Here is an 18,550-nt window from a genome sequence, read left to right as displayed (position 1 = left end):
CTGATGGGAAGAGCTGAAAGAATCCTATTTGCCAGAAAGCAGAAGGAGTTCCTGGTGAGAAAATTTATGCTAAGTGAAAAGCCAGGATTGACATATTTGGTTCAGTAACAAAGCTCTTGGTGGTTACAGTAAGAGGTGATTATTGTCCAGCCATGAGCACCATGTCTCATCCCTTTGTGGGAGTCAGTTGAGGGGTGCATCATGAATAAGTACTAAAGTGTCTATTTCACTGAAATAACCTTGCAAGTCATTGAGCCAAGGAAATTTTGTTAGAAAACTTTCCAAAACTTCAGTCCAGAACTCAAAATTTTAAAATTTAGAGCAATGGCCTCAAATATTAAAACAGGTCAGTCGACCGAATAATAAAATACCTTTATTTATATTTATTTTTTATGAGTTTTTTTTTCATTTATTTTTATTTGTTGGAGGCTAATTACTTTATAATATTGTAAAGTATGGTTTTTGCCATACATTGACATGAATCAGCCAATAAAATACCTTTAATTCTGCCTATGCAGTTTCACATCCAAATACAATAAGAAGCTATTTTTTAAATAATTTTTATATAATTTTATTTATTTATATTTGGCTGTGCTGAATCTTTATTGCTGCATGGGCTTTTCTCTAGTGGTGGCGAGCCAGGGCTACTCTAGTTGTGATGGGAAGGCTTCTCGTTTCTGTGGCTTCTCTTATTGAGGAGCACAGGCTCTAAGGGGTTCTCAGGCTTCAATACTTATGGTTCACGGGCTTAACTGTTATGTGACACGTGGGATCTTCCCAGATCCAGGATGGAACCCATGTCTCCTACATTGGCAGGTGGATTCTTTATAACTAAGTCACCAGGGAAACCAAAGAAGCTATTTATTTACATATATTTTATATTGTGATGCATCACCGAAGCAATGACACTTTTATAAAAACTTTTTTTTTTTTTGGCAGTTTGTAACACTCTCCCATTTCTCCTGGGTCTTGTGTCTGGGTCCAGTCAGAGTTGATATGACTGGATAAATACTGGGAAAAGGAAAGAAGAGAGCAACTGATTCTGTATTTAAATTTTTTTTTGAAATAATATTGTAAACATCTAATTCTGCCACATTGTTGATCTTAATTTCTCCTATGTCTGGAATGGTGTCAGATACAACAGTGTGAAAAGTTTAAGACTTTGTTGTGTCCTGTAAAGTGTCTCCTTCTGCTCCTCTATTTCTGCACATCACTTGACAAATGTATGGGCTCACTTCTAGTCAAACAGCGGAACCATGCCTAGGGAAGACAGCAGCGGTATAGCCCAAGATTAAATATCTGTACTGTCAGCCAGTCAGGCATAGACACATAATTCAGAATTTTTTAAATCAATTGGACAAGTATTTATTGAGTGCCGTCAGATGCCTGGCACTGTTCTAGGCATTTGAGTTACATCATGAACAATGTGGACACAGATTCCTGCCCTCACATGGCCTGTAATCTAGCAGAATGTACATAACAGCGCCTTGCTTCAAGTTAGTGTCATCTCCCCAGACTCACAACAGAGTAAGGGTTTGGGAAGGGTCCCTCTAACTCCTTTCACTAGGGCTTCCTAAGTGGCCCAGTGGTAATAAAAGAATCTTCCTGCAAGTGCAGGAGACTCAGGAGACATGGGTTGGATCCCTAGACATGGGTCAGGAAGATCCCCTAGAGGAGGAAATAGCAACCCATTCCAGTATTCCTGCCTGGGAAATCCCATGGACAGAGGAGCCTGGGAGGCTACAGTCCATGGGGTCTCAAAGAATCTCTCAAGACTGAGCACGCACTCTTTTCACGTCAGCCTCTCCAGCGCTGAGTGGACAGGGATTCTCCCATCTAAATCCACGGAACCACTGTATCAATAAAGAAGAAACATCCTCCCCATTGTGTGCTAAGTCACTTCCGTGTCTGACTCTGTGACCCCATGGACTGTAGCTTGCCAGGCTCCTCTGTCCATGGGATTCTCCAGGCAAGAATACTGGGCTATTTCCTCCAGCATTTCCTCCTCCTCCAGGGAGAGGTGATCTTCCCAATCCCAGGATTGAACCAGTGTCTCTTATGTCTACTTCTTTGGCAGGCAGGCTCTTTACCACCAGCACCACCTGGGAAGCCCAATCCTCCCATTTAGCCCCACCCTTTCTTTTCATAACCTCTCATGACACTTGCACCCTTTCCCCATGATCTTCTGTCTTCTTCTCTACCTCTGGCACAGGCTGTTCCCCTTTAGATGAGACCTGGGCTGTGTCAAATCCTATCAGTGGAGTATATACAATCAGACTTCACATTGCAAAAACTGAACTCCCTCAAGTGTTAATATTCCGAGGGGGTCTCTGTCTCTTCCTCTGCATTCAGTAACACTGCCAAATGCTCCTTCTGTTCCCCATGGTGTGTGCTCTGCCCCAAGAAGGGAACAGCATACAGGGCGGAAAAGGATGTCTATCCTGTCACACTAACAGTGAGAGAATCCGAGATGCAGATAGAGTACAGAAATGAAGTATCTAGAAGATAATAAATACTGTTTTCTGTTTTATTATATGAAAAAAGATACTGTGTTGTAAAATTTGAACTTATTACTATATATCAAATGTTATTTATTAAAATGTGAATGTATTTGATTTTTAAGATTAAAATTCAAACTTTTGAAAATTACATTTAAATAATTAGTTCTGATGCTAATGGAGAGTTTTTTTTTCCAACAAGTTGGCGGATACTTTGGGAACTTTGCGTTTGTGTGGAGAGAGAAGTGTATAAATATAAAGAACTCTGCTTTGGTACTACTTTCAACAAGATAAACCTTTGGAGGAGATCTTTCCTTTCCTTTCCTTTCAATAATCTTTCCTTTCTCTGGAAATTGCTGTTGGTCTCCCAATCCATTAGTGGTGGCTCATCTAGACGTATGTCTTAGACATGACCCTGCCCACCTGGCCCCAGCTGATAAGACCAGTTATGGGCACCTGGAGAGACAAAGCATAAACAATAAACATAATAAGTAATGAATTATTTAGTATGCTGGATGATAAGGGCTACAGGGAAAAGAAAAAAGAATTAAATGTATTGTCCTTAGCTTTTGCAATTTGAACCAAGAGCTGCTAGTTTAGTCTGGGCTGATCTAAGATGAAGAAGTTGTAAAGAAGATGGATGGTTCTCTTCTGCAAGTCATGTGAACTAAAAAGCGAAGAAAGCACCCTCTTCAAAGAGCAGAGAATGAAGCAGATATCAGAGGAAAGTAGATAGCATCCTGATAGCTCCTCAGTTCTTACTTCCATTTCTTTCTTGAAGCCTAGCTGTAATTTTGCTCTTGGGTTCCTTGGGATACCACCCTGTTTCTCTGTCTGTCTGTCTGCCTCTCTCTCTAGTTCTTACTTAAGCTAGCTTCAGTTAATTTCTTTCATTCCTTGCAACCAAGTGAACTAACTTACAGCAATAATGATAATAATATTAACAGTAGTAGCTAACATTTATTAAGCATACACCATGTGCCAGGTACTGTGCTAAGCACGTCAGGTACTTTATCTCATTAGGTGCGGATTTTATCTGTCATGTTTTAAAAATAAATTCATTCCAGTCTTAAGCATTCGGAAACTATTTTTTTTTTCTGAACATACTTTCAGAAATTTTGACAAGCATGTGAAAATATGAAGAAAGAGAAAGCCATATCCCATAATCCCATTAACAGGAGACAATAATGGTTAATGTTTTCTCCTTGCTTATACCTAAGAAAATTCTTCACTCCCCACCATCTCCCCAGTTTCATTCTGTCTTTTGTCCAGACTTCTGCTTTCCAAATTAGTAAGTTAAGATAGCACAAAAGCATGCAAATATAGTAATAACATAATAATAACACAGGGAAACTTCAAATTGCCTGTTGAAGTTGGGGACTGTATCTTATCCACCTCTGCATCCTCAACATTTAGTATTAGAACGGCACACAGTAAGCGCTAAGTGGATCAAGGTAGCAAAATCCAATTTGACAGAGGTTCCTAACTGGCCTCCCCTGTTATATTCAAAGCAAAGTCAAATAAAAACCTCAATACATACAGAGATGAAACTAACTTTCATGGAAAATTCTAGTCTCAGTACCCCATGTGCTGGGTACTGTGACAAGCAGTTCAGGTACTTTATCTGATTAGGTGTGGATTTTATCACACACGTTTGGTTCAATCAGTCTCTGATTCTACACCCACATTTTGTAAATTCAAGTGTTTTTCACATTTTCAACACTGAAGCACTAGCGGTTATGTTCAAACACCAAATATTTTCCATTATGTTCAGTATCCTGTTCTTCCTAAAGAATGAAAATTAAACTGTTGTATTCTAGTAATATAGTTAATTGAATGGAAAGGAATTTTCTGATTAAGTTTCAATTTGTCAAAAAATTCAATTAACAAGAAACTTCCTATCTCCTGAAAATCATAATAAACCTGTATTATTAGAAGGTAAAACAGCTCTTATTAAATTTTCTACAGATTCACTGTTTAATTTAATCTCTGGACAAGTCTATGCATAATTGAACTCTGAAGAGTTTTTCCAAAACAGTATTTATCTAGGTAGTCCACATTCCAAAAACTGTTCAGTTTCTGGAACTACTTGGAAAAATTCAGAAGGCAAAAGTTACGCAAATTCTTGACACATTCCTTGGACAAGTAAAATAGTGCTGGCTACCAGTTCTGATGTGGTTACAGTTCCAGTTAAACTAGAAATTTGATGTTCAGTTACTTATTCTTACAATCTGCCAATTATTATAGTAATGACATTTGATGGTTTAAGTCAGAAAATACTGCATTGATGAAAATTCTTAGTTAATAAAGTGAACATAATGAAAAGAACCAATTGATTATTAAACAACCCGGCATTAACTTTCATCCATTCACTTTTGTATAACTTCATTTAGTACATTATATATTCTCATTCCTGAACTCCTTTTAAAATTTCAATTTTGTACATTTCCATGTTAGTCAACGAATACTTTGAGCCAAAGCTTGGTGGAGCTGTCTGCCAAGCAAAAGTTCCATTTCTGCAGTTTCTCCATCTTAGTTGTATAATTACTTAAATATTTGCTAGCATATTATTATTTCCTAAGAATGTGAGAAAATGGGATAATGAAAATGCAGATTCCACAGGTAAATTGAGGCTCATAAACTTAATATAATTGAGAAAAAATGCACTTATGCCTTTATAAATGTTCTACAAATGTTCTACATTTACATGTATAAGACATAGAACATTTATATAAATGCTCTACATTTATATATATATTTTACATTTATATATATGTTATATATATATATATATACACACACATATAGACTTGGGAAACTCAGCAGTGACCACAAGACTGGAAAAGATCAGTTTTCATTCCAGTTCCAAAGAAGCGCAGTGCCAAAGAATGTTCAAACTACTGTTCAACTGTGTTCATTTCCCATGATAGTACACTTATGCTCAAAATCCTTCAAGCTAGGCTTCAGCAGTATGTGAACCGAGAACTTCCAGGTGTACAAGTGGCATTTAGAAAAGGCAGAGGAACCAGAGATCAAATTGCCAACATCCGCTGGATCATAGAGAAAGCAAGAAAATTTCGGAAAAACATCTACTTTTGCTTCATTGACTAAGCTAAAGTTTTTCCACTGCGTGGATCACAACAAACTGTGGAAAAATCTTAAAGAGATAGGAATAGCAGACCACCTTACCTGTCTCCTGAGAAACCTGTATACAGGTCAAGAAGCAACAGTTAGAACCTCACATGGAACAACTGTTTCAAAATTGGGAAAGGAGTACGACAAGGCTATATACTGTCACCCTGCTTGTTTAACTTATATGCAGAGTACATCACGCAAAATGCTGGGCTGGATGAGTCACAAGCCGGTATCAAAATTGTCGGGAGAAATATGAACAACCTCAGATATGCAGATGTACCACGCTAATCGCAGAAGTGAAGAGGAACTAAAGAGCCTCTTGATGAAGATGAAAGAGGAGAGTGAAAAAGTTGGCATAAAACTCAACATTCAAAAAATTAAGATCATGATATCCAGTCCCATCTCTTCATGGAAAATAGATGGGGAGTGGAAACAGTGACAGATTTTATATTCTTGGGCTCCAAAATCACTGTAGACGGGGACTGCAGCCATGAAATTAAAAGACGCTCGCTCCTTGGAAGAAAAACTATGACAAACCTAGACAGTGTATTAAAAAACACTGACATCACTTTTTTTTAATTTATTTTTTAACTGAAGGATAATTGCTTTACAGAATTTTGTTGTTTTCTGTCAAACTTCAACATGAATCAGCCATAGGTATACATATATCCCCTCCCTTTTGAACCTGCTTCCCATCTCCCTCCCCATCCCACCCCTCGAAGTTAATACAGAGCCCCTGTTTGGGTTTCCTGAGACATACTGCAAATTCTCACTGGCTCTCTATTTTACACACGGTAATGTAAGTTTCTGTGTTACTCTCTCCATACAGCTCACCCTCTCCTCCCCTCTCCCCATGTCCATAAGTCTATTCTCTATGTCTGTTTCTCCATTGCTGCCCTGCAAATGGTTTCTTCAGAACCATTTTTCTAGATTCTGTATACATGCGTAAAAAACGCTGACATCACTTTTAAAAAACAAAAACATCACGTTGCTGACAAATGTCCATATAGTCAAAGCTATGCTTTTTCCAGTAGGCATGTATGGATGTGAGAGTTGGACCTTAAAAAAGGCAGAGTGCCAAAGAATTGATGCCTTTGAACTGTGGTGGTGGAGGAGACGCCTGAGAGTCCCTTGGATAGCAAAGAGATCAAACCAGTCAACTCTGAAGGAAATCAACCCTGAATACTCATTGGAAGGACTGATGCTGAAGCTGAAGCTTCAATAATTTGGCCACCTGATGCGAAGAGTCAACTCACTGGAAAAGACCCTGATGCTGGGAAAGATTGAGGGCAGGAGGAGAGTGGGGGGGCGACATGAATGATTAGATAGTATCACTGACTCAATGGACATGAATCTGAGCAAACTCCTGGAAAAAGTGAAGGACAGGGGTTGCAACCCATGGGGTTGCAAAAAATTGGACATGACTTAGCAAGGGAACAACATATATAGAACAATTATATATAAACAACTATCTATATAACATTTATATATAAATGTTCTACAAATTTTCTCTTTCAAAAATAAGCAAATGTTAGGTCCAAAAATGAGAGTGATGAAATTTGTCTTACAGAAGGTAAAATGCTTTTACTTCTTTATAGCTACTAATCCACTTTAGGACAGATTTTACATATGGCTGATGTATGAATTTCCTAAGGCTGTTGTAACGAAGTATCATCAGTGCAGTGGCTTACAACTACAGAGATTCATTCTCCTCTTGTTCTGGAGGCCGAAGGTGTCAGTAGGTGTCAGTAGGGTGTCAGTAGGGTGATACTCCTTCTCAAGGCTCAAGGGAAGAATCTTCCCTTGCCTCTTTCCTTAGTTCCGATGTTTGCTGGAAATCCTTGGCATTCCTTGGCTTGCAGCTGCCTGATTCCAATCTCTGCCTCTTTAATCCCCTGGCCTTGTTCGATGTCTGTCTTTTTTATAACACCAGCCATTGGACTTAGGGCCCACCCTAATCCAGTATGACTTCCTCTGAACTAATTACACCTGCAAAATCCCTACTTCCAAATAAGGTCATGACCTGAGGTTCCAAGTAGACATTAATTTGGAGGGCACTATTTGACCCAGTCTAGGCTTTGGTGGCTCAGTAGTAAAGAATCTGCCTGCCAACGCAGAGGCACAGGTTCAATCCCTTGTCTGGGGAAGATCCCCAGAGGAGGAAATGGCAACCCACTCCAGTATCCTTGCCTGGAAAATTCCATGTACAGAAGAGGCCGGCAGGCTATAGTCTATGCAGTTGCAAAGAATCAGGCATGACTTCAGGACTAAATGACAAAATTGACTCAGTCAAGCTAGTTTCGTGGATCATGGTTAAGATTTCATGAAGTCCAATTGCTATTTCTAAATCAGGTTATATTTGGTATTTAAAGTTCAGGAATTTACTCACATTAGTTCAAGTGAAAGAGATTTTACTGTAAAGAAACAACGCTTATGTGGAGTCCAAGAAAAATGGACCAGTTGGGACAAAAATTAGGACAGCTCTGTTCTCCTTAGCGTACTCCTATGTAGAAAGCTGAAGACCTTTACTGTTTTACATTGATATAATTCAGCTAAAAGTTCCATCTGTTGCTGAGTTTTAGTTCACAGCCTCTCATGATATTTTGTTTGGCTCAGCTCAGCCACTGCAGGCTCAGTTAGCTGTGGGGAAGGGGGCATGGCGGGGCAGGGCACAGAGAGAGGGACGGAAAGAGAAAGAGAGGAAATATATAGGACTATGATCCGAACAACTCTTAAAAGAGTTTGCAGGAGGGAGGCCATGATTATCCTCCCTAACATATTTCCAGAAATGAGTCTCTTCTGCCTTTACCATAAGGAAGTATTTGTCATAAGTTTACTTTCCTGTATATTTTAGTCATATATAACATTAAAAGGCTGGAATCCCAGACTTCATAATAAAAATATACTTCAAGGTGATTATTGAAAGTTTAATTACCTTGACAATTCTTTCCATTTTATAATCACTTATCATCCAAATGCTAGCAATTTAAGGAAGGGCTGCAAAGTGGCATTCATGTAAGACATAATTCCAAATAATTTTTCATTTTACTACCATCATTAGAAAAAAATTATCATGGGGACAGAATTTCTTTGACTTTGGGGGCTATCATTTTTTAAATTATTTTTTAAATGTATGTATTTATTTTTGTCTGCGCTGGGGCTCTGTTGCTTTGCCAAGCTTTCTGTGGTTGTGGCTAGCAGGGGCTTCTCTCGAGCTGCGGTGTGCAGGCTTCTCTTTGCGTGGCTTCTCCTGTTACACAGAACGGGTTCGAGGGTGCACAGCCTCCGGAGTTGCGGCAAGCGGGCCCAGTCATTGCAGTTCACAGGCTCTAGAGCACTGGCTCAGTAGTTGTAATTGCACAAGCTTAGTTGCTCTGAGGCATGTGGGTTCCTTCGGGACCAGGGGATGGAACTGGGATCTCCTGTGTTAGCAGGCGCATTCTTTACCATTGAACCAACAGGTAAGCCCTTGGGGGGGATATAATTTCTTTTTAATATTAAGGTGTAATATAAAATGTCTTATGCTTGTCTTTTTTCTCTCTGGATTTCAGCTTCCCTGAATAAGATTAATCATAACATTTGGTAACAGAGGAACAAGAGATCAAATTGCCAATGATCATAGAAAATGCAAGAGAACTCCAGAAAAACATCTACTGCTTCATTGACTATGCTAAAGTCTTTGTGTGAATCACAACAAACTGTGGAAAATTCTTAAAGAGATAGAAATACCAGACCATTTCACCTGCCTCCTAAGAAACCTGTATGTAGGTCAAGAAGCAAGTTAGAACTGGACATGGAACAACGCACTGGTTCCAAATAGGGAAAGGAGTGCCTCAAGGCTGCATATTGTCACCCTGCTTATTTAACTTATACAGAGTACATCATGTGAAATGCAGGGCTGGATAAAGCACAAGCTGGAATCAAGATTGCCAGGAAAAATATCAATAACCTCAGATATGCAGATGACACCACCCTTATGGCAGAAAGTGAAGAGGAACTAAAGAGCCTCTTGATGAAGGTGAAAGAGGAGAGTGAAAAAAGCTGGCTTAAAACTCAACATTCAGAAAACTAAGATCATGGCATCCGGTCCCATCACCTCATGGCAAATAGATGGGGAAACAATGGAAACAGTGAGAGACTTTATTTTCTTGGGCTCCAAAATCACTGCAGATGGTGACTGTAGCCACGAAATTAAAAGATGTTTGCTTCTTGGAAGAAAAGTTATGACAAACCTAGACAGCATATTAAAAAGCGGAGACATTACTTTGTCTACAAAGGTCAATTTAGTCAAAGCTTTGGTTTTTCCAGTAGTCATATATGGATGTTAGAGTTGGACCATAAAGAAGGGTGAGCACCAAAGAACTGATGCTTTTGAACTGTTGTGTTGGAGAAGACTCCTGAGAGTCCCTTGGACAGCAAGGAGATCAAAGCAGTCAATCCTAAAGGAAATTAGTCCTGAAATTCATTGGAAGGACTGATGCTGAAACTGAAGTTCCAATACTTTGGCCACCTGATGCAAAGAACCGACTCCCTAGAAAAGACCCTAATGCTGTGAAAGATTGAAGGCAGGAGGAGAAGGGGACGACAGAGGAAGAGATGTTTGGATGGCATCACCAACTCAGTGGACACGAGTTTGAGTAAGCTCCAGGAGTTGGTGAAGGACAGGGAAGCCTGGCGTGCTGCAGTCTTTGGGGTCGCAAAGAGTCAGACACGACTGAGCGACTGAACGTTACTTGGGTTATAAACACATCCCTTATTGGCTCATGGATTGCCCTCATTCATTCATCCTTCCATTCACCTATCACATAGTGAACATATATGAAGCCACCACTACACCGAAGAAGAAAGCTTTAACAAGAACATATCCATCTATATATTCATTTCCCCTGCGGTCTTCCTGTGTTCCCTGCGTTGCCTTGTACTCCAGGGGTAACCAACATCTTGAGCCTTGCTTTTGAACTTTATAAACAGGTTATCATATTATCTCACTAAGATTTACCCAAGTTGTTTATATTTGTAGTTTCTTTTGTATTTGAAAATATTTAGTCTTAGTTTGCTAAATAATACTTAATTTTGATAAAAACAATTTTAAGAAAGCTAATATAATTAATGATGCAGGTCAGCTTTCACACTTTAAATTGAAAAGAGATGTGCATCAAGCCAAAGATATCAGACAGGATTCAAATAAAGTCTTTAAATTACCATGACAAACAAGTTAATCATTAACATCTTGATCACACTAAGCCAAAATGATTCAGACTTTATATTTTTAGTCATCAGTGAAACATGTAAAATTCATTTCATTCACCACAGATAGATATGGTATTATCCTGTGCCTACATATATTTGTTCTAGCCAAGCTTCAGTGATATCTGGAAAGACTCTAAAATAAAATACCATTTTTTTAGTTTCACTAATTATGACATATCATTAAAATTTCTCTGGGAGCAGAGGTACATGGAAGTTTCAAATTTGTAATTTGTGAAATTACTCAGGATAAACTTAGCTAGTTACATTTTAAGTTGAAAAGCAAATAAAGAATTTCAGATAAATAGAAAACACATATTTATAAAATCTGCTTTAAATATCTTAGATATTTTTGCATTTTTTTCTGTTGGTATTTTTACCTTCATTCACTTTCACTATAAATGGCTTTAGTCTCCTATTACCCCAGTTCATCCTTTGAAACTGCCACTCTGTTCAACCTCTGCAGTATTTAGTGCGAACACAGTTTATCCTCTACCCTCACCTTCTGTCAATCACTCCTACAAACTCTGTTCTCTAGAACTGCACTGTCCAATATAGCAAGCACTAGCCACATATCGCTGTTTAGATTTTTTAAATTAAATTAAAAGTTTAGTTCCTCCATTTCATCAGCCACTTTTCAGGCATTTTATAGTTGCATGTGGTTAGGACCTACTGGACAAAGCAAGTGTGAAACATTTCCATTGTTGTGGTGCCCCAGAGTTTGGATCTAGAATTTCTATGTAGGAAGAATTTATGGTTGGTAAGGTGATTGAAATAGGGGGTTGGGGGTTTGTCCTGAAGCTGCATTGGATGTCATTTTGTACATAGATTGTATGTTTGTACATGTGTCTATGGGAGGGGGGCTGATGGAAATTATATGAGGGCAGAATAAGGCTCACAAAGTCAAGCCACTCTTTTATACAATTATTGTTCTAATCACACCAAAGTCTTTTCCTCAAAAAGAAATTGCACTTAATTACCTCCAAGCCTTTTTTCACCTTGTGGTTATCTCTATTAGCTATTGCTCTTCTCACAACAACTACTCAGTAACAATTCACCCTCCAGTGCCCAGCCTCAAACAGCCCTCCCTTTGGGAAGTTCCCATAGCATTCCTGTCTTAGGCTCTTAGACAATACAATTTAAATCCCTATTGTGGAATAAATCACAGCCTTGCCTCAATTATGGGACATATGCCTGTGATTCCTCCATTGGACTCTGATCCCGTCAGGAGCAGGAACTTTGTCTTCTTCTTTTCTAAATATTTGCCCAGTGCCTAGCACAATACCTTACAGGAGCTCAGGAGCTGTTTGCTAAATTAACTTTTAAACAGCTTAGATTCTAAAAGACATCCTGACGAAAGCTATCCCAAGCACAGTCCTCCCCTTCCCAGTTAAAGATAGCTTCATCCTTCACTACACAGGCCAAAAACTTTGGAGTCACCTTATTTCCTTAACTCTTTTCTTTTTTTTTTTTTAATTTTTTTCATCACGTCCACTGTTATTACCTAGTCCTACCATCTCTCTTTGGAATTTTTGCAGTAGTCTTATACTTGGTTATCTTACTTCTACATTTGCATCTCCTCATTATTTTCAGCCTAGCAGCTAGAGTTACTCTTTCATTTTACATATATTAAAAAATTATGTAGAGCTTAGTATGTACCAGTTACTGTTCTAGGCACTTTACAAATGTTAATTTATTTATCCCTCACAATGACTCTCTGAAATAAAAACAATTATCCCTGTTTTACAGATGAGGAAAATGAGGCACAGAAAAATTAAGCAGTTTGTCCAAGGTTGCCTAGGTCATAGAACATAAATCATATCACTTCTCTTTTTAAAGCACTTCCTTCTCAGAGTATGTGCCAAAGTCTTTCCAAAGGTAGAAGGCCTAAAAGGTTGTATGTGGTCTGCATCGTCCCTCTTCTCTACTTCATTTTCTTCCATAGCAATTTATTAATTTTTTTGTCTATCTCTCGCCCAATAAATTAAGCTCTACCACAACAGGCAGCGATGTTTGTTCTCTTTCCCACTACAGATTTTATTCTCAGTGCTCAAAACAATGCCTAGTATAGTAGGCCCTCTTCACATAATTGTTCACAAATGAATGTATCACTTCTCATTTACTGTAAGTGGAAATGTTTTTTAAAAAGGAATTAAAAACAGAAATTTCAGAATTCCTACAATTTAGAATTTATAAGTTCAACCTATTGATGTGTTACGATCCTTAGGGCTTACTATCTTTTCAAGTAATATACAAGGAAGCTATCTTGTATACTATCTTGTACTATCTTTTGAGTGTTTATAAAATCAAACATTATTAACAAAGTAGGTAGTTAAAATTACAATTTTATGGATATATACAAAACTCCATTTAGTAATGGGTAAATTAATAATGGCAAGAATGAAAATAAAAATCCCTCTTTATTTAAACGTGACAGATTTTTAAAAATCATATGTGAGAGAAAGAGCCTAAAAACAGTGTAGGTTTTGGTCAGTTTAATAGTTTGGATGAAGCTTTCTTAATGGATTCTGCCTGCTACTCTAAATGTCTAAGAACCAAGTTCTGACTTTTGGGCAGAGTTCTAGCAAATCAGCAAATGTGGTGTGTTAGATTCTGAGATAATTGCTTCCTTGTATATTACTTGAAAAACAGTTCAGTGAGGGCAGCCCTTATAATATTTTTAAGATCAAACAAAGGATGTGGAAAAGATCAATTAATATCCATCAAGAATTTAAATAATCAAATATCATTTCAAACTACAGTAGCAATCGGTTTCAAGAGCTGCAGACTATTTCAAATTATTTTCTCTTTTTAACTTCATCTTTGGAAATTATATATGTGCTCCCGAGGTCCATCTGCTTCAGCTTTTTATTTTAAACTGCTCAAACACCACTGCATCGGGTTTTCCTTTGGATGAAAGAAAAAGCTATCCTTTGGTATATTTTTTTTTTAACGAGTTACTCCATATTCATTAGACCTATCTATCCAATTTGTAAACATGCTTATTTCTGAAGTCCAGTCTCAGAAATCCTGATTTTCTAGGTTTGGGAGTGCCGTCCAGGAAATTTCGTCTATTCTTTGAGAACTACTGGACTCAGTGCAATTTTCATATTTTGCAGTTTTCAAAATATTAATTTTAGACATCTAAAGAGGAGAGGTGGCTGTCAAAAGAAACAAGAATGAGCAGCATACGTTGTGCCATGTTGCAAAACTTTTCCTCAAGTTGCAGATCTTCTGTCCCTTGGGAGGAAATCAGTTCGTTATCACCGACTAATTAACCATTTTTCAACCATGTCCATCCACGTCGTTTAGGATGAACCCCAAAAGTCATGAACTCATCTCCGCGGCAAACAGTGAAAAAACTCCGTTCATCCAACTTGGCCTCAAAAGGCCGCGGGCGCCGGGTCGCTTCCCGCCAGCCAGGCTCCTCCTCTGCTCGCCTTCTGGGTCCGGTCCTCCCGAAGGCGCTCGGTGCGGCAGGTCTTGGCGCCAACCGGGTGGCGGCGCTGTTTGCTCCGCGCGCCGCCGCTTGAGGCCCGAGGGAGGCGGAGGCAAGGCCGGCGGAGGAAGGGGCGGGAGCGAGGCGCGCGCCCTGCTCTCGCGTGCTCTCGCGCCGCTCGCGTGACCGGTCGGTGTGTGCGAGAGGCGCCGGCTGCCGGGAGCACGGACGGCCGCGCGCGCGCCGCTGCGAGGGGCGTCCGGGTCCGGGTCGGCGGACCCGGCCGGCGCGAGGTGCTGGCGGGCGGGCAGCCGGGGTCCGGGGCGGACACACGCGCACACGCTCCCGGAGGAGCCTTCTCCGAGGCTGCTCTTCCTCTGCCAGACGGAGAGCGGCAGTGTCTCCCCGCCCAGCTCTCACTCGCCCCGCGTCTCCCCCCGCGGCGACTGCTCCTCCTCGGCACCGCCAGCCCCAGCGCCGCTCCGGGGCGGGCGGCGGCGGCGGCGGGACCCGCGGAGCCGCTTTGTGTGCAGCCCGGAGAGGGGCGGCGGCGCAACCACCTGACAGAGGCCCGGGCGCTCGATGCACCTTCCGCCCGCATGAGGAGGAGGTAAAGGCGGCGGCGGCTCGGCTCCCGCCCTCGGCTGGGGAGGGAGGGGACGGAAGGGGAGACCGGAGGGGGTGGGGGGCGCGGGACGGAGGCCCGGCGGGGCTGCCTGGAGGTGCCGGTAAGGCCTCGGCGGCACCGGACGGCGCCGAGTGGCCGGGGGCGAGAGAAGCCGCCGGGGTCCCTGAGCCGAAGTTGAAGGAACAAAATGTGAAGTGCGGAGCCGCGTCAGCCGCTTCCTGGCTTGGGGTTCGGGGCGGAGGGCAGCTTGTTTTCCCCTCACGCGGGGGTGAGGGACCGGGACACGGGAGGGGCGGGAGCGTGGCGGGGACACCGGGGGTCCCGAAGCTTTGCCCGGCAAGGGCGTAGGTTCCCAGGAGCCGCCGCTGCGTGTAGGTCCCGTTGGGTCCCTAGTTTTGCGGCCTAAGCCGAGCCCTATAGGCCTCGCGTCTCCTTTCCCGGAGGGGACCGGCCGGGCGGGCATTCGAGGCTTCTCTCTGACCGAGCCGGGGCCTTAGGGGCCTCGCTGGGCTCTCGAGGCCTCCAAACTTCGGACCTCGGTGCTTGGGGGTGGGATTTCATTGTGAAAGGGGGAATGGGAAACTCCTGGCGCTGCTCGGCGCTTCCCGCGGCCGCCGGTGCCAGGGAGCCGGGAGGGCCCGGGGTCTGCGGGGCCCGCGTGGGTGGGGGCGGCGAGGCGGCCACCAGGGTCCAAACCCCGGGAAGGAGCGGGTATGGAGGCCGCCGCCGAGCCCCCGGCCTCCCTGGAGAAAGGACCCTTTGCAGATTAGGATTTTCGAAATGAAAAAAGAGGTTACAAAGTCGCCCCTTTCCCGCTGAACTTTTGTTTTCTGACCGATAGAGGCCGGTAGAGGACCGTGAAAGAAAAGTTGTCCCCCAGGATGGACTTCACCGCTCAGCCCAAGCCTGCCACTGCCCTCTGCGGCGTCGTGAGTGCCGACGGGAAGATCGCTTACCCTCCGGGGGTAAAGGAGATCACCGACAAGATCACCACGGACGAAATGATCAAACGACTGAAGGTAAGTTTCTCTGGACAGAATGTTCACACTTCAGACGTTTGTGGTAGGAGGTGCTCTCTCCAGTGGTATTACTGCTCTGCTGGGCCTGGCCTTAAGTTTCACCTACCAGGCTTTTTTTTTTTTTTTTTTTTAAAGATATTTTACGTCTTTTCTTTTACCCCCTTCTGAAAGGTATCGTTCTGTCTTGGCTGTATCTTAGAATAGTAATCTCTGTTAAGGACATATCATTATGGGAAATTAAAAGAGTATGTATGTGATATTTTTTAATTCTACTTCTTTTTTTTCCTCTAAGTATAAAAATTGGAGTATTTTTTAAGGTTTTTTTTTGTCTAGAAATATTTTTGAGAATACTATTCAAAGTAGCTTCCAGCTTTAAAGGTAGGCAATAATTTGCCTAGGAGGGTTTTCATCAGCTTCTAGGAGACTGATTTAAGTGCAAAATGCATTTTAAAAATTATCACAATTTTCTGATATCCAAAAACTTAAATATGTAAATAGTATGATTAAACTTTAACAGAAAGTACTGACTTTTCAAAATTCAGAGTGATGACTTATGTCCACATGTTCAAAGCGGTTTTAAGGGATGGTGATTATGGCTTATTTTATAAGGGGTCAGCTTATTTTTAAACATGCTGGGCCTAATGTGAAGGTTGTAAGTTTCAGGCTTTAGGTAAGTTAATTTTTTGTTTTCTGTTGCATGGTTATAGATTGTGGCCACAGCCTTACAAAGTAAGTGTTACTCTTATTAAGGGATCAGCTTGACGCAGTAGTTCTCAACCATGGCATCTTTGACTCCTAAGGAACATTTGGCAGTGCTAAAAACATTTTTTTTTTGGTCACCATTGGGGGTTGGATTGGAATAGGGGAAGACGAGACAGGGAGTCCAGCTAGGAGACTGTTAAACTGTAGTTTAGGTCAAAGATGTTGAAATCATGAAGTGGGGCTGTGATAGTGGGAATAGAGAGATAGGGAACAATCCAAGAGACATTTCAGAGTTTTACTAATCAGTTAGAGTGTGTGGAAGGTGAGGAAAGCAACAATATTGACGCCTTGCCAGTCTTCCCCTTGGGCAACTTGTTGAAATGTATTTTAGAAAATAATCTTGCCCCTTTGCTGTTAGAACTTAGTCTAGTGCCTGGTAAATGTTAACAGTGTTGTGAGTGATTAATATTTAAAAGTGTTCCTGTAGTTTGTTTCTGAAAATCTAGTTGGATCCTACAATTTGCTGCCCATTTGGAAGGAATAGGACACAATACCTTCCATCAAAATAAATCTTGATACTAAAGACTGTACATGAAGTGGGGTGCTTAATTGATGCTTCTTAAGGTTGTACTCTTATTATTTTAAATTTTTGAGATGCTGAAATATGACTTATGAGATATAAATTAAGTAAAATTGTAGATCTTTCTATTATTTTCATATTAAGAATATGGAAACCTGAATTCTGGTGATGGATAATCTGGTTTTTAAAAAGTTATGATTGTATATACATCTTCTATTTGAAAGTAGATTAAATGTCAGAAGTATTTTTTAACTAAATTGACAGTCTAGAATGAGCATATGGTTAGAATATTCATTTGTTATGAGTTCTTTTGGAAGTTAAATTTGATATACATATTAATCAAGTTGAATGTCCTATTGCTAAAATGTTGCTTTTTCAAGAATTCTTATGATTTTTGTCTTCCTACTGCTTTGTAAGGTGATTTTGACTTTGTACTTTTTAGGAAGGAGCTATGCTCACCACTATACCACCAATTCACACTGTACTTTTTAGGGATCCATGTTTAGTTAAAGTATTACTCTCTTACTAGCATAGATTTTAAATAATATATAACTATATTTTTTATAATTTTTGTGTTGTTTGTAACTTATATAAATTCAGTAGTTTATTATTATTATAGCAACAATGTTCAAGTATTGTGAGGAGGAGGGCTTAAAGGCTAGTAAAACCCTGGCCAGTAGAATTCAGAGATGTTTGGTCCATATTCTTCAGTTTTCAAGAATGGAACAGGCATTTTCCTTTCAGAAGGATCCTAAAAGAAATTTCAGAACTCCTTTTTTTCCCTAGATAATAAAAGTTAGACCCAAAGTGGCCAACTAACATTTACCAAGATCAGTCATGGGACTGGTTAGTGGCAGAGCCAGGGCAATAGCATCATGTATCTTTTTATTCTTATGGCTGCTTTCTTCTAAGGAATCTAAAGGAAGTTGATCAAGGAAGCTGTGATTTTTATCATGCAGTGGAAAACAGTAAAGTGAAAAGGGGAAGGGAATCAATGAGAGTTAATTTGGTCTTTTGCGGAGAAATATAGGACAGGATTTTGTGTTCTTAACATTAGAGAGAAACTATTGTGATGCTTTCAAGGTTTCTTGAAAGTAATTCTTAGAGTGTGTCTTTGAAAAAGCTAAAACATACTTTTGTATTTTAGAAGTTTTCATTTCTGTTTCCAAGGAACTACTCTCTTTTTACATCTAGTTAACACTGCCATTCTGTCAGTTCCTTAAACGTGTCATGTTCATTTCTGCCGAGACAGATTTTACATTATGTAACCCATATACGTACTCTTCCTCCCTTTTCATTAAG

General features: G+C 40.6%; 1 protein-coding gene across 3 annotated transcripts in view; it reads left to right on the top strand.

Moving 5' to 3' along the window:
- Nucleotides 1-14,791: 14,791 nt before the first annotated feature.
- The window catches only part of PDS5A (PDS5 cohesin associated factor A), a 120,030-nt gene continuing 116,271 nt past the window's right edge, over nt 14,792-18,550 (top strand). The window contains exons 1-2 of one of the 3 annotated variants that reach the window (XM_043870733.1): nt 14,792-14,929; nt 15,789-15,966. In XM_043870733.1, the coding sequence (XP_043726668.1) occupies nt 15,829-15,966 (138 nt within the window). In that variant the 5' untranslated portion in view covers nt 14,792-14,929; nt 15,789-15,828. Of the gene's footprint in view, nt 14,930-15,000; nt 15,142-15,195; nt 15,216-15,788; nt 15,967-18,550 lie in introns of those variants that run through there. The other 2 variants (XM_043870732.1, XM_043870734.1) reach the window with 2 other exon arrangements.

This window comes from Cervus elaphus, chromosome 17 (genome assembly GCF_910594005.1).
Source record: "Cervus elaphus chromosome 17, mCerEla1.1, whole genome shotgun sequence".
Lineage (NCBI taxonomy): Eukaryota > Metazoa > Chordata > Mammalia > Artiodactyla > Cervidae > Cervus > Cervus elaphus.
Note: the sequence above shows the minus strand (reverse complement) of the source record. Positions and strands in the feature narration are given on the sequence as shown.